General features: G+C 43.7%; 1 protein-coding gene across 1 annotated transcript in view; it reads left to right on the forward strand.

Annotated features, from left to right (window-relative positions):
• PLPPR4 (phospholipid phosphatase related 4) overlaps positions 1-26,357 on the forward strand; it is a 71,535-nt gene extending 45,178 nt beyond the window's left edge. The window contains exons 4-7 of the mRNA XM_090049280.1: positions 3,845-4,040; positions 15,159-15,216; positions 18,273-18,446; positions 21,618-26,357. Coding sequence (XP_089905406.1) covers positions 3,845-4,040; positions 15,159-15,216; positions 18,273-18,446; positions 21,618-22,955 — 1,766 coding nt within the window. The 3' untranslated portion in view covers positions 22,956-26,357. The remainder of the gene's footprint in view (positions 1-3,844; positions 4,041-15,158; positions 15,217-18,272; positions 18,447-21,617) is intronic.
• The last annotated feature ends 311 nt before the right edge of the window (positions 26,358-26,668 follow it).

Consider the following 26,668-nt stretch of genomic DNA (forward strand, 5'->3'; position numbering starts at 1 on the left):
GTCTGAGATGTGGCCCCAAGCAAAATAAATAAAGGCTGCTAAATTTATTAGCAGAGAGGTAATTAGCCATGTTAGTCTGAAGTCAGGTGGAGGCAGGGTAGATTTGTACCTTTATAAACTAACTAAATCAGAGATGTATAGCATAAGCTTTCACAAAGGACTTTCTGCATCAAATGCTGTCTGATGAAGCAAGCCCTCTGCTTATGAAATCTTACCTTATACATTTCTGATTTAGTTAGTCTATAAAGCTGCAAAGCTACCCTCCCTTCTTCTAAAATTATATCATGAAAACAAGGAACAAAGATCTTTTCTTTAAAAAGTATTACTGACCTTCACTGGATTTGACCTGTCAAGTTAGGCTTTGAATGAAGTCCCATTGTCCGTAACGGGCTTGAGGCAGGTATTCCAGAAACCTTGAGTGAGAGAATATGACATTGGCAGAAGAGATGCACAGGCAGCAGTTTAAGAGCCAGAGAGGAAAACTTCACATTGGCGGGTGTTCAGCAGAATGCTGGGGTTTGTAAAGGGGAGGTTTTGGACCCACACACAGATTCAGTAGCCAGAAATGCCTCCTATCTGTGATGTGGGGGAACAGAGGCTATGGCAAGGACTTAACAACAGCCAAGGAAAGTAGTTAAGCTGCCTGATGCACTGCAGGACTCTACAGAATAGTGCCCCATTCCACCTCTATACAAACCGGGTTTTGGAAAGAATGCTTAGTAAAATAGCAAAAAGTGAGTTGGTTTTGTGATCTGTTTTATTGGACCAGCTGTATAAGGGGTTAGGCTGGAGGAAGGGTATTTGATGTCCAAAGGCTTGTCCAACAGCTCTCCCATACAGTTGGTCCAATAAAAGATGTAACAAAAAACCCTTGCCTCTTGTACATTTTTGGACTATCATGACTGCAACAATACTCCAACCCTACAACAACATAAGTAATGTGTATTCTGAGCCACATTTGGTATCCTAAGGCCCCTAATGTTACTGACCAATGATAAAGGGAAAATGGACAAAATGACTCAGTTTTTAATGGGTAAAGGCTGAACAAGAGGGGCATTTTAATCAAATTTAGTTTTCTAGAGAACTGACAAGGAGTGACAAGATCCCAGTGACTCTAGGGATAAATCACTGGTTGGAAGATAGCCAGTAACCACAATGACCAAAAGTCTTTACCCAATAACTAGTGTTTGCTTATATATACAGGAGTGAGTGGTCTTAGAACAGGTATTAATGGAAAGGTGTCCATATAACAAAAAACCCACCCCAACTTGCATTATTTGGCAACACAGTGGCCAGCCCAGTAAAAAGATCAAGGGCTTGAATATTTTCATCCTGCAGTAGGTGATCCACCCTGGGGTCACCTCAGGCTCAGATGGTTGGGCACTTAAGTTACGATTAATTTTCAGCTGGATAAGAATATCTATTTTGGCTACTTTGTAGTATAAATGTATGAAGAAATATAATAGACTATGAGGTTATCAAAGTTAAAGACAGTCCACTGAAAGGGAAAAACATCAATGTGGGATATATTTTCCAGAGTAAATTATCTCAATTTCTTTATCAGCAAATGGGTATGATACACAATTTGTTACAGTTAATCATAACTGAAGTTTATTAAGAGGGCGAGGAGCTCATGTATTTTTAAACATCATAGAATCATAGAATCATAGAAGTCGGGTCGGAAGGGACCTTGTAGATCTTCAAGCCCGACCCCCCGCCTGGGTGGGAGAAAAAGACTAGACTCAAATAAGTCCAGCCAGGTAGTCATCAAGCCTCTTCTTAAAGACCCCCAGAGTAGGAGCCAGCACCACTTCCCTAGGAAGTTGGTTCCAGCTCCTAGACACCCTAACTGTGAAGTAGTTCTTGCGGATGTCTAATCTAAATCTACTCTCTAATAATTTGTGTCCATTATTCCTTGTCATGCCAGGGGGCGCTAGGGGAAACAGTGTCTCTCCCAAACGCTTCTGGTCCCCCCTAGTGAGTTTATAGACAGTCACCAGGTCCCCCCTCAGCCTTCTCTTGTGAAGGCTGAACAGGTTTATGTCCCGCAGTCTTTCAATGTAGGGTCTGCCCTGTAATCCCCAGATCATGCGTGTGGCCCTCCTCTGGACCCTTTCAATGTTGTCCACATCCCTCCTGAAGTGGAGCGCACAGAACTGGACACAGTACTCCAGCTGTGGCCTGACCAGCATTGCATAGAGGGGGAGGATCACCTCCCTGGCTCTACTTGAGATGCACCTGTGGATGCATGACAAGGTCCGGTTAGCCCTGCCAACCGTGACCTTGCATTGTCTACCCGTGTTCATCTTGGAGTCAATAATGACTCCAAGATCCCTTTCTGCCTCCATGCTCTCAGGAAGGGAGTTTCCCATTCTGTAAGTGTGCTGCTGGTTTCTACTGCCTAAGTGCAGCACCCTGCACTTGTCAGTGTTGAAACGCATCTTGTTTATGTCAGCCCACTCCTGTAACCTATCCAGGTCTTGTTGCAGTCTTTCCCTCCCTACTATCGTGCTCACCTCACCCCAAATTTTGGTATGATCAGCAAATATAAACAGGTTGCATTTCACCCCGTCGTCCAGATCACTGATGAAGAAATGGAACAGCGCAGGCCCCAGGACCGAGCCCTGGGGGACTCCACTGCCCACTTCCCCCCAGGTCGAATATTACCCATCCACCACCACCCTCTGAGTACGACCCTTGAGCCAATCTGCAATCCATCTGACTGTGTAGGCATCAATGCCACAGTCACCTAGTTTTTTAATGAGGATGGGGTGGGAGACGGTGTCAAAGGCCTTGCTGAAGTCCAGAAAGACTACGTCCACGGCAACATCTGCATCCATTGCCTTTGTGAGCTGATCATAAAAGGCAATCAGGTTGGTCTGACAAGACCTGCCCCTAATGAAACCATGCTGGTTGCCCTTGAGCATCATCCCTAAAGCCGGCCCATCACAGATGTGCTCCTTGACGATCTTCTCAAAGAGTTTCCCAAGGATAGAGGTAAGACTGACAGGCCTATAGTTGCCCGGGTCCTCCCTCTTCCCTTTTTTGAAGATGGGGACCACATTAGCTATCTTCCAGTCATCTGGCACCTGGCACGAGCACCACGAGTGTTCGTAGAGCCGTGCCAAGGGCCCTGCAATAACCCCAGCTAGCTCCCTCAACACCCTGGGGTGGAGAGCATCTGGACCCGCTGACTTGAACACGTCCAGCCCCTCCAGAAGCTCTCTAACCCGGTCCTCCCCAACCTGAGGTCTGGAGGCGTCCCCCTTGAGTCCATCTGGCATCACAGCGGGGAAGTCCCGGTCCCTGCACAAGAAAATGGACATGAAGAATTGGTTAAAGAATTCCGCTTTCTCCTCTGGCACAACCGCAAGATTGCCCAGTGTACCTTGCAGGGGCCCCACGTTACCCGGTGCCTTCTTCATCCTCCCTATCTATATGAAAAAGGACTTTTTATTATCCTTGATCTTGGACGCTAGTCCTAGCTCTATGTCTGCCTTAGCTTTCCTGACAGCCCCCCTACACGCCCGAGCAGAGAAGCTATACTCCTCTTTGGAGATAGCACCCCCCTTCCATTGGGTGTACGCCGCCTTTTTGGCAAGCAGGCATTCCCGGATGCCCTTGGTGAGCCAGGGGGGCTTCCAGGCACTCTTGCCCCCCTTGCTTCTTGTTGGGATGGACTCCTCCTGGGCCCTGAGTATCATTTCCTTAAGGAACAGCCACTCATCCTGGACACTGAGTTCCCCTGCCCTCAAGGACCCCAGCGCCTTACCCACTAGTCTCCTCAACTTGTTGAAGTTGGCCCATAACAAGGCTCAAGGAGTTATTTTGCTTTATCTTCCAGGTGTTCATGTGTTTGGCCTTTGTTCTACTGCTCTCATTACTGACATCATACAGCTATCAACAGGGTATCAGGCACCATATTTCCTGACAGTATGCAAACCTAACTACACATCCCTAAATGTATCTTGCTCAGAAAACTCATACATTGTGGAAGATATTTGCTCAGGATCTGATACCACAATCATCAACAATGGAAGGTTAGTTTTATTCTTCATTATGTATTAATGTTTCCTCACAATCTACTTTTTTTTAAGATAAACATTTTTATTTTCTACCCCACCTGCAGCACTTAATATATTACTACATCTACTCTTGAGCGAATGTTGCCAGATTTATAACAAAGTTCAGGGCATAAGCTGCTCTTTGCATATGTTCAGTATGCGTAATAACCTTTTTAGCCTAATGGAAGCTTTGGAGATCATTCTTAAGACTTCGGGGTCCAACACTGGGAGTGGCAGTGTTTCTTTCTTTGAAGTAGGTACAGTGTCTTCTTCAGTTACCAATGGGACTTGCTTCTGCTGCTATGTTTGACGCACTCCCCAGAAGTACTATCTGCTCTGTGTAGGAAAATCTTGCCTACATATACATGTTACTTAAGGTCCCCTTATACTTTCTGTTTTGTAACCATATGAGTGTAATCAAGCATAACATTCACAAAAAAGTAGTAAACTTGTAGTAGTAATCTGGTTCAGACAGATGTCCTTTTATTACAGAAAAGATCACCACATGTTGTGGTCTGTGGCAGCTGAGTAGGGGCACTACTATGCAGAGCCACCCACATCGCTGTGCCGGACCCAAAACCACACTTCAGAAGTCTCCCCTGGGGAGTCTACATATGGCTGTCCCCCTTTTTGGAGAATACCCACAAGCCTGGGGTATCACTGCCATCACCTGGGCACTCTATCTGTTAGGGATAGCTGTACAGGAAACATAGAACCTGCAAGCCTTGGGGACTCTTTGCCCACTGGTAAAGTTTCTGGGTGATTCATTTAGCCCAAAACCTCCCAGGGTAATCTCAGGTATGACTGAGTTTGGCAATAAACAGCCAAGCTTTGCTAGGAGCAAAAAAGCATTTGCCCTCTCTCACCTCAGGCACTCACAGAGAAAACAGCCAGTCATGCTTTTACTGATACTTTTATTGTTCAGGGAGAAGAGGAGAGGGGAAGTGGGGGGGGCGGAGAGAGACACAAGTACACAAGGAATTTGAGATAAAAACACTTTGAGCAAGTTCTAATAAATTGGGTCTTACAAATATGGGCTCAGGGACCCTTTTTAATATGCAACTAAAATACTTCGTTCTAATTTACTACCTAATTTACAGGTTTACTCAACGGTTCATCCAGACAGCAGCCTGGAGGTACTCTTCTTGTATGTCATTTCCAAAATGCCTGCCAGAGGAAGAGAGCAAGCTCCCCCTCCATTAGGAATTTACCTTGCCCGGTCACCTAGGTGACCAGGTTGAACCAAGCAGCCAGATTGAAAAACAGAGGAGTAGCTGGAATGTCCCAATCCAGGGTCACACAGAGGGAGATTGCTTCATGTGGTTCATTTCACCAGTACTCCCCTTTTTTCTTTTTCTGTACCTTGCAGCAGGGAGATGTTTTCTTCTGTGTCTAGCTCCAAATTTCATGACACTATATCTAGTTCCAAATTTCATGACACCGTGTCACATAGAATGTATTGGTCATTGTTCTGTTTATTTGATTAGATTCTTTTCTTCCCTGTTGTTTGTTTTTTTCCCCTGATGTTTTTTAATCACAGAGCCATTCAAACATTAAAGAACAACAAGTGGATCACCTGACCAGTTTACTTTTACAGTCTATATCTCTGGTTGTTTAGGTACATGTGTCTGACATTTCCAGTGAGCACAATTACTAAGTAACCATTGACAGTTGATGTCATTAGTACAACAGTACCAGTACCGCTGTTTCATGTTGCATATAAAGGGATAGATAATGAGCTGATGTAAATCACTATAGTTTCATTTGGGAGCTCCACTGGAGCTCTATTCTTTCCCATCGGTTTTTATTATTAAGAAGACCCAGAGTCAATAAGTGGATGAAGTATCCGCTTGTGATAGGGGGCCATATAGTGGCTGGTCTAACCGCTCTTCTGCCACACTTTTGATGTAACTCAGAGAAGTTATTTATAGGTAGGAAGCTGCCCATTTACTGCCCGATGCCAAGAACGTAATACACAGCTCTGTACTGCCCTTACACAATGCCCCATGCCTCATAGATGGCATCACTATGTGTCTCTGGCCCCACAATGTACCTCAGTCTACGCCTGCCTGATGTTCAGACCCCACCTGGATCCTTCTTCCTCAGGCTTGCTACTCCCCACCCTCATACTGGGCTGCAAAGCTCCCTAAGCCCTTTTCCCATTTGGCAGTGGCCCCCTCCAGTACCTCTGGCCACATGGGCCCAGGCCTCACTTCTAAGCCAGTCAGAACTCCAGGCCCCTGGCTCTGGCTGTCCCTTACGGTGGGTGCTCTGGCACTTCAACCATTCTGATCCTGGCCCCAGCATTGGCCAGTCAAGGTTACTCCAGTTAGGTTACTGAACCACTCATACTCACTCTCCCCTACTGGTCCACCTTCTCAGACCCCACAAAACACAGCTCACTCATCACTAAGGCCAGCCTATGTGCAGTCCTTCAGGCCTGCCCACACAGACTCTACTTTATGCAGCACATGCGCAGTCCTTCAGGCCCACCCATGCATACCCTACCCTACACAGCCTACTCACTTCTCACACTCCCCCTCACTGGGGCCCCTATGCCACCCCCCTAACTGGGGGTCTCAGGCCTGATGATATGCCTGGACCCCTTGCCTGCCCCTCTATGGGGTAACCCACCAGGTCATGGGGGCTGAGGCTATATGGCACCCCATACTCATCTTCATTAGGGAGGGACTGGTGTGGTATTTCCTGGGGACCATCCCACTACAGACAGCCCCACCACATCATCCAACCCTAGCAGGGTGTAGTTTTAGGTCATTCCCCAGGACTCCTCCATCCCCATAGTTCTTACCCTGAACCACCAGGTGTTCTGGGAGCAGCAGCTCCAGCTGGGTGAATGTATTCTGGCAGCATCCCTGCAACAGCTGCCAGCTCACCTCAAGGGACCTGTTTATATTGAGGCTGCCCAGCTCAATTGTCCAATCCAGTAGCCATCATGCATTCATGTGGGCATCTCATTAGGCTGCACCACACCTGCCAGCTATCCACAGCCTGCTCTTAAAGGGGCAGGCACCAAAGGTCCCCTGCCACACCCCCATATCTGCATGAATTCAATGGGGCTTCCTTTACATGGGTGCAGGGATCTGTGCTCCCAGAGCACTGCAGTATCAGATCCCAAGTAATTTATTTAGCCTTTCTAGGTGGGTTTCTACATTCTCTGTTTTTTAGAAATTTTAGAAGAGTACTTTCCTTCTTGCTTTGTAGGTCCTCTCTTCTAAAAAATTAATAAAATTTGTCACATCAGATTAAAATTTTATGAAGACCCAGTGGCTAGTTTTTATCAGCTCATATTTCTTCAGAAAAGCTGGAATATGACCTCAAAATAACATCTCTAAGTTATTCCTCCCATAAAGATAACATTCAATGATTTCTGATTTTTTCTTCTCTAGGCTCCCTGGTGATGAATGGCTTATTTTTGCTTCCCTCAAATTTTTCTTCACTTGTTATAGTGATCAGATGCCTGTTAGTGGTCTAACAGCATCTTCAGCCATTAGTGTTTTATGATATAATATAGCCAACCATGTAACGTAATTTGACTATAATGATTATAGCATATATGGGCTTTTTCTTATATGATTGCTAATGGCCTTCATTTTTAATTTATAATATGCAAGAAACTATTTTCATTCTGGCAAGTTTCCTCCAGATTCTCCTGTGAACAGTAAAGGGAAGAACTAGTGCAATTATTCAAATGGAAATATGAATTAATTTTTGCCACCATCTCATAGAAGTTCAGTGGCTTCTCTCATCAATCTCCTTCCCTGTTTATATTCAAAAAGGGTTTCCACTGCATATATTCATATCATTCATGAGCTCTCCTTTCTTCAGTTTCAGTTTTCTTAATCCGTTTTATAATTTGTCAATCTCCCTTCATAATCTTCTATATCCAGTTTACACAGTGTGTTTTCCAGGTCTTGTGAATTACAATAAAATCTCTGTTATCCAGCATCCCTGGGGTAAGGGGATTGCCGGTTATGTAAAACTCTGGTTAACTGAAATAACCCAGCAGGGTTTTCAGGTAATGCAGAGCCAGGAGGGGGAGGGGTGGCGATGGCTGCAGGCAGAGAAACAGCAATGCAAGGTGGTTGCCCACCATGTGCAAGCTTTGCCCCACCCCCGCATCCATCTGGTGGCAGCACGGAATGGTGGGTGGTGGCAGTTACTGCCGCCACATGCAAGCTTTCCCCACCCCCACCACATCTGGCTGGCCAGCTGGAAACTCCAGTTAATAGAGTATTCCAGTTGGTGAAGTACTGGATAACAGAGATTTTATTGTATTTTTCCCCACTAGCTTCCTTAATCTTATCTCTCACTTAAGAAATCTGAGTGATATTCCTACTTCCTCGGATCAGTATATTCCTTATTTCAGAACTCTCGATTTCTCTACCTCAGGGCTGCCAACTGGCAGCTCACAGGCTGCATGAGTTAAATTGGAGCCCTGAGGTTTCCATGTGGCTACTACGGCTGTGTGAAATTTCAGCAAGCATTTCATTTTTAAGATGTTTCAACATGCTTCGAGCTCGAAACAGTGAAATCAAAAAGGAAACAAAAGGCTTCAAAACAGGTTTAAAATGAAATCAAGGCACTCAAAACCTTTTGAAAGTTTCTAAAAGTTTTGGATTTTGAAGCCAGGCTTGCTGCAGCTAAACAGAAGCTAAGGAGAGGGAAGAGAGGAGAAGGACACTCTGATATTGACATCTAGCTCCCTGTTCAATTCCCCTGTTCTCTGATTGCTTCCCCAGCTCTCTTATTATTTCCCCAGCTCTTCCTGGGGGGCGCAGGCCCCTAATCTGTGTCCCAGGGGGTGCAGGCCCCCAGCTCTGCGCATGGGATGACAGCAGCCTGCTGCTGCTGGCTAGGGTCAGCGCCAGCACTGGGTTCTTTCTGGTGCTCGGTGCAGGCTGCACTGGGCAGACCTGGATGCTGGCACTGATCCCAGCTGGCAGTGGCAGCCTGCTGTCATCCTGAGCACAGATCCGGGGGCCTGTGCCCCCTGGGAGCAGTCTGTCACAGCTCTGCAGCCCCCCAGGATGTGCAGCCCCCAGATCTGCATACCGGATGACAGCAGGCTGCTGCTACTGGCTGGGGCCAGCAGCAGCACCAGACTTCCCAGTGCTCAGCATAAGCTGCACTGAGCACTGGTCCCAGGTGGCAGCAGCAGCCTGCTGTCTTCCTGTGCACAGATGTTGGGGCCCACACCCTCCAGGAGGACTCTGGCACAGTCCCACAGTCCTTCTGGGGGGCACGGGCCCCCAGATCTGCACACGGGATGACAGCAGGCTGCTGCTGCTGGCAAGTGATACAAGTTTTGCTTTAAACATTTGAGGTGAAGTTTCCCAGAAACCCTTGCACCTATCTCCTTGAAACATGGCAGGCTTAATGCCCTCAGAAGGGGCTAGCATCCCTGCAGTTTTCATCTGAATCAGGCAAGAAAGGAAAAGTTATAGGTATTTTCATGATTCCCTATTATAGCCTATGGGTGAAACGTCAAAACTCATCAAAACAGTGAAACAGTTTCAACGAAACAAAATGGGCAGTGTTTTGAAACAGTGAAATGAAACACTGTCCCTTCAAAATGGTGAAACGGAAGTCGAAATGAAAGGGTGCTGTTTCGCACAGCCCTAGTGGCCACCACTGCCCTCATTGTTCCAGCTGCAGAAGCAGCCAGAATCTCCAGGTGCTTTCTCTTTCCAGCTGCTCCTTCACTGGCCCAGAGTATGGGGTTGGTCAGTGAAGCATAGCACAGCTGCAGTGCTGGGTAAACCTGCAGCCTGGGGCACCTGAGAGGCATAATTCAGAAGGTGAGGTTGCAGCCAAGGAGCTCAGAATGAGGCAGTGCACCTGGGCATGGGAGGAGACAGGGTGGAGAGCTGCTCCTGGGCATGCAGTGCAGCCAGGTGGTACACAGTACAATGGTGGGGGAGGAAGGTGCCCAGGTATGCAGTGCAGCAAGAGGACATGTAATATGAGGCCCTAGAAGCTCATGGCTCTCAATGGTGTGGCCCCTGCTAGTGTAGCATTCATCTGCTTAGAAGTTGGGCAGCCCTGTTCTACCTTATTCATACTAGATGTCATGATTCCCATCCACAAAGATCACAAGCCTTTGGTATGCTTATATGAGATTAAGAGATAGCAAAGTCAAAAGAACAAAAGTCAAGTTTCCATTAGAGAGCTCAGCATGTGTGTCTCTTCAGTAACAGGCTGCATTTGCACGGATGCAAAGATTCTAAGCACAGTAAGAGGAAATCAACCAGAATACGGTAAAACTACTGCTTGCACCACATCAGAGTCATCAAATTAAGGTCCAGATATGAATGTTGCTGAAGTAAATAGAGATGAATCTAGTACTTGTGCTCAGGTCTTTGTCTAGCAAGTACCCTTCAGTGTCATCACAGTTGACTCTCCCTGACAGCCTTGTGAAGATGACTTTAATGCTTTGCCCCTAATACTGATGAGGGTAGAGGCAATATATAGATACTATTGTCATTTATGGAGAATACATGCCCAGTGGAGGGAAGATTTTCCCTCCTCCCCAATATCTTTTTGGAAATCTTGCTCACAGTTTCAAAGAAGTCAGATTTAGATCTCTTCCCTCTCCCCTAGCCCCCTGCCCCTCTAAAAATCATGTTGATTTCAATTTGGCCACAGTCAAAACTGAGAAATTCTTAGATCTAAGTTCAAATCAACGTAACTGGATTTACACTAGTTCTAAATTTAGGTCAAAGAGCTCACTTATGCAGAATTATTTAGCAAAGACAAAGCAAAATGCATACATAGAAAAATGTGATATATTGCTTAGTGGAATGACGTCTTCTTTTACTAGGGGCATTTGTACACATGCTTGCACCACATGCAATTCTATAAGTATCAAAATGCACATCAGTGCTGAGAAAATGGCGGCAGCGCACTTTTGAACTAAAACATATCAGAGATGTTTTAGTTCGAAAGCACACCACTGCCATTTTCTGCACGCTGACACACACTTCACTGTTTACACAGCTGCACACAATGCAGCGCAGTGCTTATCAACTCTCATGCAGAGCAGACTCAATTAATCAAGTCTGCTCCAATGTGCCTGGCATGAAAATGTGTATGTATAAATGCCCTAAGTGTTTGTAAATGCCTCAGTCACTGCTGTAACTGCCCCTCGTGTAGACATACCCAAAGTAGCTTTATGCAGAGTTAGTTCCAGAAGAGCTAGCTGTGCAGCTAAGGCAACACAGAATTCAGGCAGGGCTAAAAAGTGCCTCACCTTCAAACTGGCTAACTGTTTGAGTTCAACCATGTTGGGCTCCATGCAACTGCAGTACCTGAGCTAGCTACAGTAACTGCAATGTAAATATACCGATTCATTCAGACATAGAATATAATTAATTGGAATAACAGAAGGGGGGGGTAATATCAACATAAGAGGGAGGGGGAAATAATACCAACAATGAATTAGCACATATTTTTAATCTACAGTGCTCTCTTTTAAAGGGAAGACTGAGTGCAAATTCTGTTTATCATTCATAAGACCTGAACAAAGATTCTAGCTCTCCAGTAAACATAGAGTGTACACAAAAGTGATGCATGCATATTTTACATTACAGTGCTCTTAAACATGACAGAAGTGCAGTGTTTAGCAGGGCACACCTCTGAACCTCCCTGCATTTTCCAAGCTAGGAGGCAAGGGCTGCTCCACACCCTCCTGGAGCTGCAGGAGACTGTAGACAGCAGCGGGGAGGTGGAGCTGGAATGAGCAGCTGTCACTTAGCGTGTCATCTTACTCCTGCATTATGTCCTGCCCCCCCCCCCCCCCCCCCGCCCGCCAGCACTGGGAGCCAGCACTGCTTTTGTCATGGGCCAGGCAACAGCTCTTACCCAGGTTGACAGCCCGGCCTGGTCCCCGGCCATACAGGGTTTCAAGGTGTGTGTGTGTGCTGCACCCGCAGAGTGTTCCCCTGTCTTTAGGAGTCTTGGCACAGTGTCTGCCACAAGACTGAGCAGCAGCTCTTGCTCAGCCCCACTCCAAGCCTTTGGTCCCCAGCAACGGGTCTCCAGGGGGAAGGAAGGGAGGGGAAGGAGGCAAGGGAAAGTAAGATTGTGGGGGGGCACATATGTGTATTTCTGTGAGTGTGTGTGCATGTATGTGTGTGTGCATGTGTCTGTGGATGCTTGCATGCATGCACGTGTGTCCCACCCACAGCATGTCCAAAGATCTGGTCCCCCCCAGTCACGCAGGGTCTCAGGGTATATATGCGTGTGTGTGTGTGCATGCATGCATCCCATCCACAGCACGTCCCTTTAACACCCCCCCCCCCCCGCAGAATTGCCAGAAATTTGACCAGCTTACAGAAGTTACTTAAAGAGCAGTAGGTTGCTAAACCATTGTAGGTTGCTAAATACAGTGCTTCAAATTTAATACCTCATTTAAGGGTAAATTTAAAGTGCTGTATCCATTTCAAAGTGCTGTAAACCCATGCACTTTTGTTAAGTCATGGCAATAAGGCACTTTATTAAAATGGCAACAACAAAAAAAAGCAACTTCTGTACACACCCACTGAATCACACCCAGGTGGTTTTAGTTGAATTTTTTTCTTTATGTATAAAATCTTTTCTTTATTCCCTTATCGCTTCTCTTCTTTCCAGAGAAAAGAAAGTCCTAAAATGTAACAGTAAGGGGGAGAATATAAGGAAAATTAGTGTATCTCGTGGCATTTCCAAAAAGCTACATGCTGTGACTGTTCTGAAGCTAAGCTACCAATTGTAACTGTCACAGTCACTGCAGCACCTGATTTGGGGTCCAACCCTGTCGTGTGCTGAGAGCTTTCAACATCTATTGATTTTAGTGAGAGTAAAAGGCATTTTGTAATACCAGGCCACCAGTTTCTGCCTGAAGCTGCTGTGTGAAGGGGCACAGAATCATAGAAAAACAAGGCTGAAAGGGACCTCCGGCAGACATGACTTTTTCCTAAAATAGCCTTTCCACATCCTTCTGCCATCTGTGAGCCTGCTACGTTAGAAAGTGTTGGGAGCTGAATTAAAGACATTGGGAGATAGCAAATAAAGCTTTGCATATGCCTGCCTCCTGGGGGCAAGAAGGTTCCAATCTTATCTCCCCACCATCACAATAATTAGAAGGAAGAAACAGAAGACGTGGGGATGCGAGGCTTCAGTATTTCTGTGTGGTCGGGCGGTGCCAACAACCTCAAGCCATTAAGCCTGAACTGTATGGCCCCAACTTTACCTACAATTTTATGCAGAGTTTTTGGATGTTAAGTATCTCTCTGCTCTCCATATCTGCAATATGTGGGAAATGGGTAGGAGATTGCTGGTGCTCCCTTGTGCCCCAGGGATCTGTGTCTGTTATAACAGCTTGCTGGAAACAGGCATAAAGTATAGCTGCCTGCAGAACTGACATGTGGCCCAAGATTTGGAAGTGTATGAAGCCTCCTGAGTGCTAAGAAGCACTCTTAGGCCACAGCCAGGCATCTGAAGGATGACCTTCATTGAGTTCACATTTCAGATAAATATTATTTGATCAGCTCTAATTACTCATTACATTTTTCATGTGAATAGTTACATTACATTTATTCATCAAAAGATAAATACATTATCCACAAACAAAAAATTCTGTTATTTTACCTGTACTGTGGAGAGCTGAATTATTTTCTTCAAATGAATTATTCACCATTTTTAGACATGAATCAGAACTGCAAAAATAGAAAGAAAAATGCGAGAATGTATAGCAGTTCTCCTTCAATATGCATTTCATTCACCAGTCACCTAAAGAAAAAGCTGGAAATGTATATGATTAGTTTTTACTCCCCCCATATAGATGTGGGGGGATGTGGGCACGCTAGAAGGGAGGAATAGGCTGCAATTGGACCTAGACGGGTTACAGGGTGGGCGGATGAGAATAGGATGGGATTCAAAGTGCTGCACCTGGGGAGGAACAACCGGCACCATACCTACAGGCTGGGGAACTCCCTTCTCATCAGTACAGAGGCAGAAAAGGATCTTGGAGTTATCATTGACTCCAAGATGAACATGGGCCGGCAGTGTGGGGAGGCAGTCAGGAAGGCCAACTGTACCTTGTCATGCATCCACAGATGCATCTCGGGCAGGTCCAAGGAGGTGATCCTCCCCCTCTATGCGGCACTGGTCAGGCCGCAGCTGGAGTATTGCGTCCAGTTCTGGGCACCACGCTTCAGGAGGGATGTCGACAGCATGGGGAGGGTGCAGAGGAGGGCCACTTGTATGATCAGGGGGCAGCAGGGCAGGCCCTACGAGGAGAGGCTACAGGACCCGAGCCTGTTCAGCCTCCACAAGAGAAGGCTGAGGGGGGATCTAGTGGCCTGTTAAAAAACTAGTCAGGGGGGACCAGCAGGCATTGGGGGAGTCCCTGTTCCCCCAAGCACTGCCAGGAATGTCCAGGAATAACGGTCACAAGCTGGCAGAGGGTAGGTTTAGGTTAGATATCAGGAGGCGCTACTTCACAGTCAGGGCAGCTAGGATCTGGAACCAACTGCCAAGAGAAGTGGTGCAGGCTCCTACCCTGGGGGTCTTTAAGACAAGGCTAGATGTACCCCTTGCTGGGGTCGTTTGACCCCAGTACTCTTTCCTGCCATGGCGGGGGGTCGGACTAGATGATCTACTCGGGTCCCTTCCGACCCTAGAAACTATGAAACTATGAAACAAGCCCCCATGAAGACAACATAAGTAATCTTGTTTCAGGTTCTTCCATGGATAGAGGTTTGCAAGGACTGGGCCCTTAATGAAAATACCTAGAAATGTAATTATACATTATGTTTCTCCCTTTTAAAATTATCTAGTGTTCACTGCACTAATTCATTTGTAATATTAAGTGAGAATAGACGTTGAATATTTAACCCAAAATGTGATTATTTTATTAACTTGTCCTTTCTCCAGAATACAGAAAGGGAATTTAAGAGTAAAAAATATGTTAATAATTAGGCATTTGCTTGTGGCTTGTAAGATAAAAATGCTTGTACCACCTGGTGTTTTTTTAAATGAACATTATCAAAATGTATTTCAACTGAGAAGCATAATTTGGGTGTCCTTTCTTGGCAGAAAATCATTCCCTTCTCAACATGCTACCCTGGCAGCCTTCGCAGCTGTGTACGTTTCAGTAAGTAACCAACATTGTTCATTTTATTTTGTAAGAGAGAAAAATCAGAACGTCATTTGCTGCCCATCATAAAGTGACTAGGTTTAAATGGTTGCTTAATGTAGTAGTGATATAAATGCACCTGACAGTAAGAGAAAATTACAAAGAATTAAAATAAACTTGGTACTATCAAGGAAGAGCTAAAGTTGTTTCATTCATTCTGTTCTCTAATAACATTTCCTTTGTAGTGAAGTGTAGCGTTAAAGCTGATTTAGTGTTGCATATTATGTACACATAAGATATGATGCTTGCTTGCCTTACACATAGATTTTTAAGTTTACTATTAAAATAAATCTTAACATGTTCACCCTTTTCCCCTCCTCCTGTTTTTCCTCAACACATAGCACCCAAACTCTAGACATTAAAGGACAAGTCTACCCATGGTGCAGCTTCATTGCCTCAGCAGAATTACCCTAGGGGTAAATTTGGTCAATGTGAATAGCTCTACTTGTAAACAGCAGTTGGATTGTACGACGTATAGTAAACTGCACTGAATTTTAATTTTTCCAGTCAAGGAGGAGCACAAATCAGAGGCCAAGAATTGGTAATCTCCAAAGGAGATCAGACTGTTTATGTGAATAACAGGAATATCTGGAGTTACAATAGTTAATGCAAACACAGTAAGAGAAGGAAGATTAAACACCAAATTTCAGGGCTTAAACCAGTGTCTATAGGATCTGGCATGTTGTTGTGTGTTTGTACAGGGTTTTTGACGATGGGTCCCTCATCTGTGACTGGGGTGCCACCAAAATGCAGTACAAATGAATAACAAATAACAGCAACAACTATTATATATATGTAACTATTTTATATATATATATATAATATATATATATATGATTTTGAAGACATCTGCTTTTATAACAGAAGGACCATTATATGAGTAGACTATGAAAATCACACCATATATTGAAATTAGTTGGACTCTAGGTGCTGCAACCTGTATGTATGTATGCATACACACATACACCCACACTGCCCCCACACATACACTCACACCCCCCCACACACACACACACACACAATATATTGGCAATCCCTTGCAGTCAAGGATGATTGTCTTCTAAGGCTGTGCGAAATTTCGCCAGCTGTTTCGTTTCAATGCTGTTTTGACTCGTTTTGAGCTTGAAACAGCTAAATCAAAATGAAACAAAGGGCTTTGAAAGAGCCTTGAAATGAAATGAAGCCAGTCGAAACATTTAAAAAGTTTGAAATCGTTTCAAGTTTCAGAGCAGCAGCCAGGCAGTGAGAGGCAGGGGAGAGCCAGGGCTGCGCTGCCAGTGGCTCCACAGCCCCATGTGGCTCAGCCAGGTGGGGAGCGCAGTCTTGGCTCTCCCTGCCTCCCGCCACTGGGCTGCGCTCCATGGGGCTGGTGGAGCCAATGGGAGTGCAGCTCTGGCTCTGCCCACCTCCCGATGCCAGGCTGCACTCCCATCAGCTCCACCAGCCCCATGGAGCCTCGCCTGGTGGTGGGAGGCAGGCAGAGCCAGCACTCCACTCTGCTTCCTGCCACCGGGCTGAGTTCCACAGGGGTGGAGCCGCTGGGAGTTGAGCCCGGTGGAGGGAGGTGGAGCACAATGCTAGGGCTGCATGCCACCTCCCTCCACCAGGCAGCAAGCTGCTAGGTCTTGTGCCCAGTGGAGGGGCATGGCGCACAGTGTCGGCAGTGCACATCACCTTCCTCCACCAGGCAGCAAGCCACTAGGCGCTGAACCCAGTGAAGTGGGCTGGCACAACACTGGTGGTGCACGCTGCCTCCCTCTACCAAGCAGCAAGCTGCTAGGTGCTGAGCGTAGTGGAGGGGGCTGGCCAGCCCTCAGCGCCTAGCAGCTTGCTGCCCGGTGGAGGAAGGCGGCATGCAGCACCAGGGTTGCACTCCACCTCCCTCCACTGGGCTCAGCGCCCAGCAGCTCCCAGCCCTGTGGAACTGAGCCTGGTGGGGGGAAGCGGAGGGCAGTGCTGGGGCTGCACTCCACCTCGTTCCACTGGGCTCAGCTCCCAGTGGCAGTGGCAACCTCCCACCCGCACCCCCAAGAGGGCCCTGACAGACTCCTCTGGGGGTGTGGGCGAAACTCAAAACAGTGTTGAAACTGATGAAACCGAATGAAACAGTGCTTTCAGAAGGAAACTAAACTCAAAACGAAACACTGTTCTGTCAAAACAGAAGTTGAAGCAAAACGGTGCTGTTTCACACAGCCCTGTTATTTTCCATGATTGCTTTATTAGGGATTTAAAAAAACCCTTCACTGGGAGGAATTATTCCACATCTGATTCTTTTGAGGTCTCTTCACCTTCCTTTTAAGCAGTGTTTCTCAACCCTTTCAAATTACTAACTGCTTTACGCTTACTATAGAAGTAAGAGCAAAACATACATATGAAAACAATGATAAAAATATTGATATGTATGTGCTGAGAATTTGACAGTGACTACTTGATCTTGAAGGGTATGGTTACACTGAAAATGAAATTTTCTTTCCCTTTGGTTGTAATGCAGTTTTTAATAGGTCATGACCCCTCCCATTGCCTTTTCTGAGTCCCTGGCCCAGAGGGGTGGCATTCTTCCCCCTAGTTGAGAAAAGTGGGAAATTCACACATCTAGGACTGGCCACTGGGAAACAGGTATTGGACTGGATGGATCATGGATCTTATCTGGTATTTCAATTCCTACATCCTGGAAGTGCTAGCTCCTTAGCTAATCATGCTTACACTTGCCTCGGCCCTCACAACTAGTTTGGGTCTATTAAGTCCCCAACCAAAGCTCTCACTCTCATTGTCTTTGATGATAGCAAAGATATTTCTTAGATCATTTCTCCAGAAATGGGTCCCTTGTAAGGACGTATTTTTCTAAAGCATATGAGTAGACTTTACTAGGTCTGAAAAACAATCCGCAAAATTCATACAAAATGATAATATTATATACAGGCTTACTTTGTATTGAAGAAAATAATGAACACAAGAAAGTATCATCTTGCTAGTTAAACGTAACTTCTTTAAATCACTTTTTTTTTATTTTCAAGATGTACTTCAATTCCACGTTAACGGACTCCTCTAAACTTCTAAAACCTCTACTGGTCTTTGCTTTTATTATCTGTGGAATTATATGCGGCCTGACTCGTATCACACAATACAAGAATCACCCAGTTGATGTTTATTGTGGATTTCTAATAGGAGGAGGAATTGCTCTCTATTTGGTAAATATAATATGAATGTAGAAAGTTTTAGTAAGCAATGTACACAAGAATATTTATAATATGTAGAAAAAATCCTTTATGGTTATTATGTACAGATATTCTGCCCTGTGATAACATATATATTCAGCAATGGTTTGAAGACTTTTATTAACTATAACCATTATAAGGGGGAATGATGTTGCCATTTAAAATATGTATAGTAATGTACAACATTGATTTTAAAGGGAAATGAGATCTAACACTGAACATGGAAACCCCTCTAAAAAGGTGCATTGTTACACTATTTGAGAGGCACTTGTGGCCTTTCTATTCAACACTTGAAAGCAAAACAAAGAAAAAAAATTTTCTGCCATGTTGAGTTTATACTACATGGGTTAGTTTTATCACAAATAAAAATTAATACCAAAATTAACTTATTACCAGATGCAGTAAATTACCAAGCCAGTAAGAAACTAACTGATGCCCTTATTGAGCTTTGGAGAATGGTATAGAGATTGCACAAAGTTGTTCTGATCATAAACAAGGAGCAACAGTCTCAAGTTGCAGCATGGGAAGTTTAGGTTAGAAAGTAGGGAAATTAAGTATTAGAAAGAATTTTCTCACTATGAGGGTAGTAAAATACTGGAACAGGTTATGAGAGAGGTGCTAGAAGCTCCATCACTGGAGGTTTTCAAAACCTGGCTAGACAAAGTTTTGGCTGGAAAGATATAGTTGGGGATGGTCCTGCTTTGAGCAGGGGGTTGAACTAGATGACTTCCTGAGGTCCCTTCCAACCCCTCCAATGATTCTACGCCAGGAAGCTCCAAGGCATTCCACCTGTATCAGTTAGAAACAGGTGTAATAATTCACGGGCTGCTTTGAGGAATACTCAGGATAACTTCTTACACCAGTTGGTGAAAAGATAAGAAAGCATTCTACCAGTGTCTTCTTACATCTGTACAGCATGGCCAAGTTAATCACCCTCCAGCACACAAGCAGAGATGTAATGATGCAGCCAGTTACCCAGGACACCTACCACACACAGGCGAGTAGCAAATTCCAGTTGCTGCCACACCACACGGCTGCAGCAACAGCTGTTTTTCTTTGGGCACCCTTCCAATTTGGTGTCTGGTGTGGCTGCCCCAATAACCTTGCCCTAGCGGTCAAGAAGATCTGGTGAGAACATTTCACCTGGATCTTCTGTGGGTGGGTGAATGAAGAAACTTCCCTGAATCCAGTTCAGCTATTTACACACCAAAATGAGTCCCATGTCTGTCAGTATAACATTGAAAGATATGATTGTCCATCACTTTATGATCATCACATGACAACCTAAGCTATGTACAATGAGTTTACAATAGTGGATGATTTTGAGGGCATCTGCTTTTAGAGCAGAAGAATGACCATCAGCATAAGTAGACTATGAAAATCATATTATATATTGAAAGTCATTGATTCTTTATTAACAAATGTCACATAAAATGACTGTGTGATTGTTTTTAAAGTCACAAAAAGGAGCTGTGCATATGTTTTATATAATTTTTTATGCATGTTCTTGGCTCAGCTGCCTACATGCTGTTGCACAGTTGCATACTGGAGGGTTCACTGTTCTGAATACTATGCACCATATGAATCTGTCCTGAAAGCTAAAATGTGATGGGGAAAGAGAAAGGGAAAATAATACTGTGCAAGTACAAGTAGCTCTGGACAGAGTGCAAGGAACAATTAAGCTGAGTGATTAATTAAAATAGTTTAACTATTTATGACATATTTGCTCTTGGTGGAGTAAAAGTAATGTTGTAGCCATAATGATCCAGAATTATTTGAGGCACAAGAATTTTTAGGGTGATATATTTTATTGTAGCTGTTCCCAACCACCGGGCTGTGAAGGGTTGGCTGCCGGGTCACAGCACAATCCCCCAGCTCAGACTCCCTTCCACCCAGGCAAGTGGCTTCCACTGCCAGCAGTGACATGCAGGGTTAAAGCTGGGGGGGCGGCGCAGCCCTGGGAAGGAGGCAGCCGACTCTGTGCACCCCAACCTTCTCCTGTGCCAGCACGCAGGTTGGGAACCACTGTTTTATTGGACCAACTATACAGTTGTGATAAATTTAGACATAACCTGATGAAGAATGTCTAGCATTTGAAAGCTCATCTAATTTTATCCCATCTATGTAGTTGGTCCAATAAACAATGTCACCCAAAGAAATTGTTGCCTCTTGCATATTCTCTCTCAGCAGAGTTTGTGAAAATGACATTGTTTTACAACTGGTCCACTGAATAGAAACATGTAGTAAAGCTAAACCTTCCTAAAGGTCTGCACACCTTGGAAACCACTGACTCACAGGTGATGAATTGTTCTTTCAAGTGGATCTTGTATTACATGTTTATTATGAAAACGAAAAGGCAGAACAACTGAACAGAGAACTAATCAGACTTGAACAAGTTTCAATAAATCAGAGCAGACAGTTGTATGACTCTAAAATTTCATCAGTTAGGACCAGAAATTGCAAAATCATTAATTACTTTGAAAGCTCCATGTTCTCTCTTGTGCTGAATATTGTTTTATATTCAGCACAACCCCCAGCTCATGGACCAGATCTGGCCTGCAGTGCAGTGTCATCTGATGCGCTGGGCTCCCTGTGTCTAGAAATCTGGTGACAGGGGAGTGGTGGCAGCATTGCCTTTCCCCGGCCAGATTTCTGAACCTGTGCAAAGCCTGGTGGGCTAGATAGTATGGCCCTGAGGGCTAAATTGGCCACAAGGGTCTGTAGGGACATGGGGCCTGACAGGGGTACATGGGACCCAACCCAGTGCACAGACCCTATGATGGCTCTGGCCTGAAATGTTGAGCACCACTGCTTTATAGGAGAGAGAACAACAGGAGGAAGCCAAGTACCCCAGTTCCCCTAAATATTAACTTGGGCAATAGTGGTGTAACTATGTAGCCTACTGGTATAACTGTATACATAACTGGACATACAGAACTGTGAGCACAATTGGTACATGATAAAACTTCTATTGGTGAAGATGCTAACTAATGGAAAAGAAAGGAGGAAAACAGAAACTGAATGAGTCCTGTCAAATCTGAATTAATTCTACAATTTTCCTTGTTACATTGAGCCATGAGAGTTTAATTGAAGTGTCTAAAAATATTCTTTATCCATAATTGACTGCTTTTATCCAAATATCAGGGCCTGTATGCTGTTGGGAATTTCCTGCCAAGTGAAGAGAATATGTTTCATCACAACCTGCACAGAGAACCATTAAGGTCTTTAACAGACCTTAGTCAAGATGCCAACAGAATTTTACCTGGTAAAAATGGTGGCAGCAGTGATGGAATTTCTTCTCACCATTCTGAGAGTATCTTGAATAGAAATCATAGAGATTCTGGATCCCTAACTAACATCAAGAGAGCAAATGCTGATGTAGAGATCATAACTCCACGGAGCCCCATGGGAAAGGAAAATATGGTTACCTTTAGCAACACATTGCCAAGAGTTAATACACCATCACTAGAAGATCCAGCTCGACGAAATGCAACAATCCATGCATCAATGGACTCTGCCCGTTCCAAGCAACTTCTTTCTCAATGGAAGAACAAGAATGAAAGTCGAAAGTTGTCTCTACAGGTAATAGAGACTGACTCTGGACAGTCACCACCAAGAACTATTGAAATAAGATCCAGCTCTGAGCCATCTAGAGTGGGTGTTAATGGGGATCATCATGGCCCCACCAGTCAGTACCTAAAAATTCAGCCTGGTAGTGTACCAGGTTGTAACAATACTGGTCTTTCAGGTGGGCCCAGAGTCTCTATTCAGTCACGTCCAGGATCTTCACAGCTAGTACATATTCCTGAAGAGACGCATGAAAATATAAATACATCTCCAAAAAGCAGTTCAGCTAGAGCAAAATGGCTGAAAGCTGCGGAGAAGAGTGTTGCATGTAGAAGCAATAGTCAGCCAAGAATCATGCAAGTGATAGCCATGTCAAAGCAGCAAGGTGTGCTTCAGAGCAGTACTAAGAATTCAGAGGGTAGCACAGTTACCTGTACTGGAGCCATCCGGTATAAAACCTTGACAGATCATGAACCAACCGGTATTGTCAGAGTTGAGGCCCATCCAGAAAATAACAGACCACTGATTCAGATGCCATCAGAAGGTGAAGGGAGTGGATCATGGAAATGGAAAGGTCCTGAGAAAGGCAGTCTTCGACAAGCATATGAGCTCAATGATCTCAATAGGGACTCTGAGAGCAGTGACTCCTTAAAAGACAGTTATGGGTCAGGTGACAGGAAAAGAAGTAACATAGATAACCCTGAGCACCACCATCATGGAATTACCACCATTAGAGTCACACCGGTTGAAGGAAGTGAAATTGGCTCTGAGACACTGTCCATTTCCTCTAGCCGGGACTCTACACTTCGAAGAAAAGGTAACATCATTTTAATCCCTGAACGAGGGTGCAGTCCAGAGAACACCAGAAACATCTTCTATAAGGGAACATCCCCCACAAGAGCATACAAAGAATGAAATCAGAAGTATCGGCTAATCCATACCATCAAGAATTAAATACATTTTGATAAAGCTCCTGCTCTATTTGTTTTTGAGCTGATGTTAGAAATATCCTTGATGTGCCAAATTTCTGATCATCAGCCTGACTCTTTTTTAATGTTGCTGATGCGTGGTGTGCATGAGTCTGTGCATATCATATAGTGGGGGGAAAAGCACAATGCAAGAACCTAACTAATGTGAAGAGCTTTCTTAGAACTTCAGACTCAAAGTATTTATCTGAGGGTGATGATGTCAATCAAAAACAAGAGTCTTGAACAGACACTTTATTTCCTGAATGTGCCAACTTTTTTATTTTATTTATATTTACGTCCGAGGACAAATCGATTTTTCACAGCAAAGGCTGTATCAGTGTTGTATAATCACCTTTGCAGAGTTTGCACCAAAACTTTAATACAGGATGGTGCTGATTACAACTTTACATATTTTGAAAAATTTAAATACCTGTTTAATTCTACAGACACATGATGTGTTGGTGTGCAGTTACTTTAAAAGTAATGTCAATAATACTATGATGATGCTGGCTGCATTCATTTAGAGTAGGAAATATTTACAGCTTTGTTATAGTGGATCTGTCACATTAAAAGATTGCAAAGGTTTTGTGTAGTTCTTTAAAATGTCTACTGCAACAAAAATATGTGGGTGACGCTCCATTAGAATGGAATATCTATCTGTTTTGAATAGTTTTGCTGCTGTTACTGCTCAACTTTTGTTTAAGTACAGGTGCTACTAATGAAGAGGCTGCTTCTTAGTGGGCTAACTTGTAGAACTGTTTTAAATATTGTTTTTAAAGGGGTCTTTTAAAAGTACGTACAGTAATTCTGATTCTACATTCTCACAACCTCGCATTTTGTCTCTCTTCAGATCTTACGTGTTTCTGTTAATTTTTTATTGGATAATGCTTGGCACTGATAATTGAATGATGAAAAAGTGTGACCCACACAATTCAAAATTGCCACTGCCTGATCAGTTGCCAGCTACTAAGTAATTAGTGGTCTAGCTTACATTTAGAAGTAGTCCGTCACTTCACTTGCTTAGTTTAGCACAAATGACCCATACATTTCACTCCAGTCATGGTCATGAGAGTCCTTACTTATGATGCTTTGCTTTAAATCTGGAATGCCTTGGTATTAACAGTATTAGAGAGTGTTACACTGTGCCACAACTATAGCTGAGTTCCCTGAGTCAAACTCAGTAGGAGCCTCCTTTAAGCATGACTTCTTTTTAGTTAAAGGGGTGGAGTCCTTGTATCCAAGAGAACATAAATTAACTCTTAGGAGTGTTGTTCTTATCAAGAAATGAAATTGCCCGTGTTAGAAGGAGTTTCTGAATGAGTGAACTCAAAAAGGAACAAACATTGCATTTTCCTAGATACACAGGAAATAAAAACAGGGAAGGGATGTGGTTTAGTTAGACCTCCAGCTTTATTAACTTAACTCATCTGGGAATTATCTGGCAATAACTTGTCCAGGACAGGTCATTGTTCTTTTTGTCATTGTTTCTACATGGTGGAGTGCTGTCATCATACTCCCATCCCTCACCATTTAGTCCCAGTTTATTCCTCTCCATCTCCTACCTGAGGATTAGAGGGCTGAGGAAAGATGTTGTTTGGATAGACATTAGTAGTCCCAAACAACATTCCTCAGCTCCTTCAAAGAATGCCTTCCACAAAGTCCCATGCCAGTTTTAAGTACCAGGAAATGGGACCTCTAAGGAAGAATATGGCCTGGACAAGAAATATGTGCAAAATTGCTACAGCTGGGAGCTAGTTCCCTGACCTACCACAATGAGTCCCTAAACTGCTATGAAGAAAGCGGGGGAGGGAGGGAGGGAGGGTGGAGCCAATCCTGCCACAGCCAATCTAGCAATGAAAGAAAAACTCTTTCCCAGTCCCAAGAGGGGCAAGTAGCACAAAGTCCACAGCAGACCAAAAAACCCAGTCCTATGTAAATCCCTGTGGTGGGATGATGGGAGCAGTTAATACAAGAATGAGAAAAGATTCTGGCCCGAGCAGCCGGGTTTATATACCTTCCCCAGGTGCCTGGGGCCCAATAACTTACCTGGATTCCAATGCTTCCCCAAGTCTGCAAGTATCCCTTAAAGAAACTATTACCCTTTTTCCTTCTGCTCTAGACAAAGATTCCACAATGCCTTTGAGGTTGCAAGGAATATGCTGTACAGGTTATATTTAATGTACTATCCAGTGCTATTGCAACCTGCTGCCAATGGTCTATGAGGCACAAAAGCTGGGGAACTTAATCACAGAAACTTGGGAACAGTGAAAAAAGGAGTAATTTTTTAAGAAAATATGTTCAGAGATTATAGTATTTACAAGTTAGGTTTGAGGGTTTGTTTTTTAAACAGATGAGTCTTTGGTCCTTGGTATTTAATATCAAATCTTTTTTACATATTTCCTAGGGATGGCAAACACATGGGTTGTCTTGGACAAAAGTAGTTGGTTTTAGTTTAGTGTAGGCACACAATAAAGCAGGTATTAGCTTTAAAGGAATGGATGAAACACAATCATTGTTGACCTATCAATGCAGAGAGGTCAGACACAATCATTAGCTTGTAAATGCAGGGGGAAGAAACATAAGTAGATGAACCTGAACAAAATAGAAAACTGGAATGGCAAGTAATGGCAATAAAACAAGGATTAAAAAATGTTCCCTCTGGTAATTTGGCTGTTTTGGAAACGGCAGGGATTCTGGCGGGAGTGTTTGCTCTTTATTCCTTTGTTTTAGGCAGATGTATATTGGCCTATATCGTATGTTGCTTTTGTTACTCTGAAATTTGCTGCATTATTTAAAGTGCAGTGTGATATTTTTCCTATCTAAGCTTTCCTATTTCTTAACAAAAAAATTTTAAAGCACTTGTGAAATCATTTAAATTGTGTTCTTTACATAAATATTGATATATTGTTTTTTACTCAAAGTGCCAAAGGCTACTCTTTTTAATAATGGCATATCAAATTATATTAGAGAACAGAAATGTAATAATATATACATTGGAACTCAGACCTCTGCATGTATATTTGATAAGGAGCCTTTTGTAAAATTAATCTTTGTTTACATTCCACTGATACCTTAATTTAAAATAATCAGATAAATTGACAGGTGACATCTTCTTAGTGTTCTACTTTTTCTTACTTGCTAACAGGAGCACCAATTTCTTTGTTAGGCTATGCTTTACTGAGAAAAAAATACTGGATAAAAACCAATATGTTTTTAAATGAGAATTCTATATATAAAGTATTGTGTTTAATAAAATGGTATGCAATGTTTTCAAATGGACAAAAATTTGTAAATTGCTATAAATGTATTTTGTTAAATAAGTACAGATCAATGCTACTGTGTGAGTTTATTGTGCTAACATCATAAAAATAAAGATAAAATTCCTCATTGACATTCAGTTGTCTCATCTGTGGTGTAGCAGAAACCATGTCCCCAACACTTCCTCTTTTACAATTAATATGTATATTTTTAATAAAGTCACAATCTGCCAATACTGAAAACTCCATGCGAGGTAAGCTATATAAAAAAAAAAAACTCAGAGGGAAATATCCAACTATAGAAGAGGCTAGATCTATGGTGAGAAAATCATGTGAAGAGGATAATGGCAAACCTGAACACTGAAAGCCTGCTCTAAAGGCTATTAAGATTCAGATAAAAAAA

Source organism: Crocodylus siamensis, chromosome 5 (genome assembly GCF_052110815.1).
Source record: "Crocodylus siamensis isolate JL-2025a chromosome 5, ASM5211081v1, whole genome shotgun sequence".
Taxonomy (NCBI): Eukaryota; Metazoa; Chordata; order Crocodylia; family Crocodylidae; genus Crocodylus; species Crocodylus siamensis.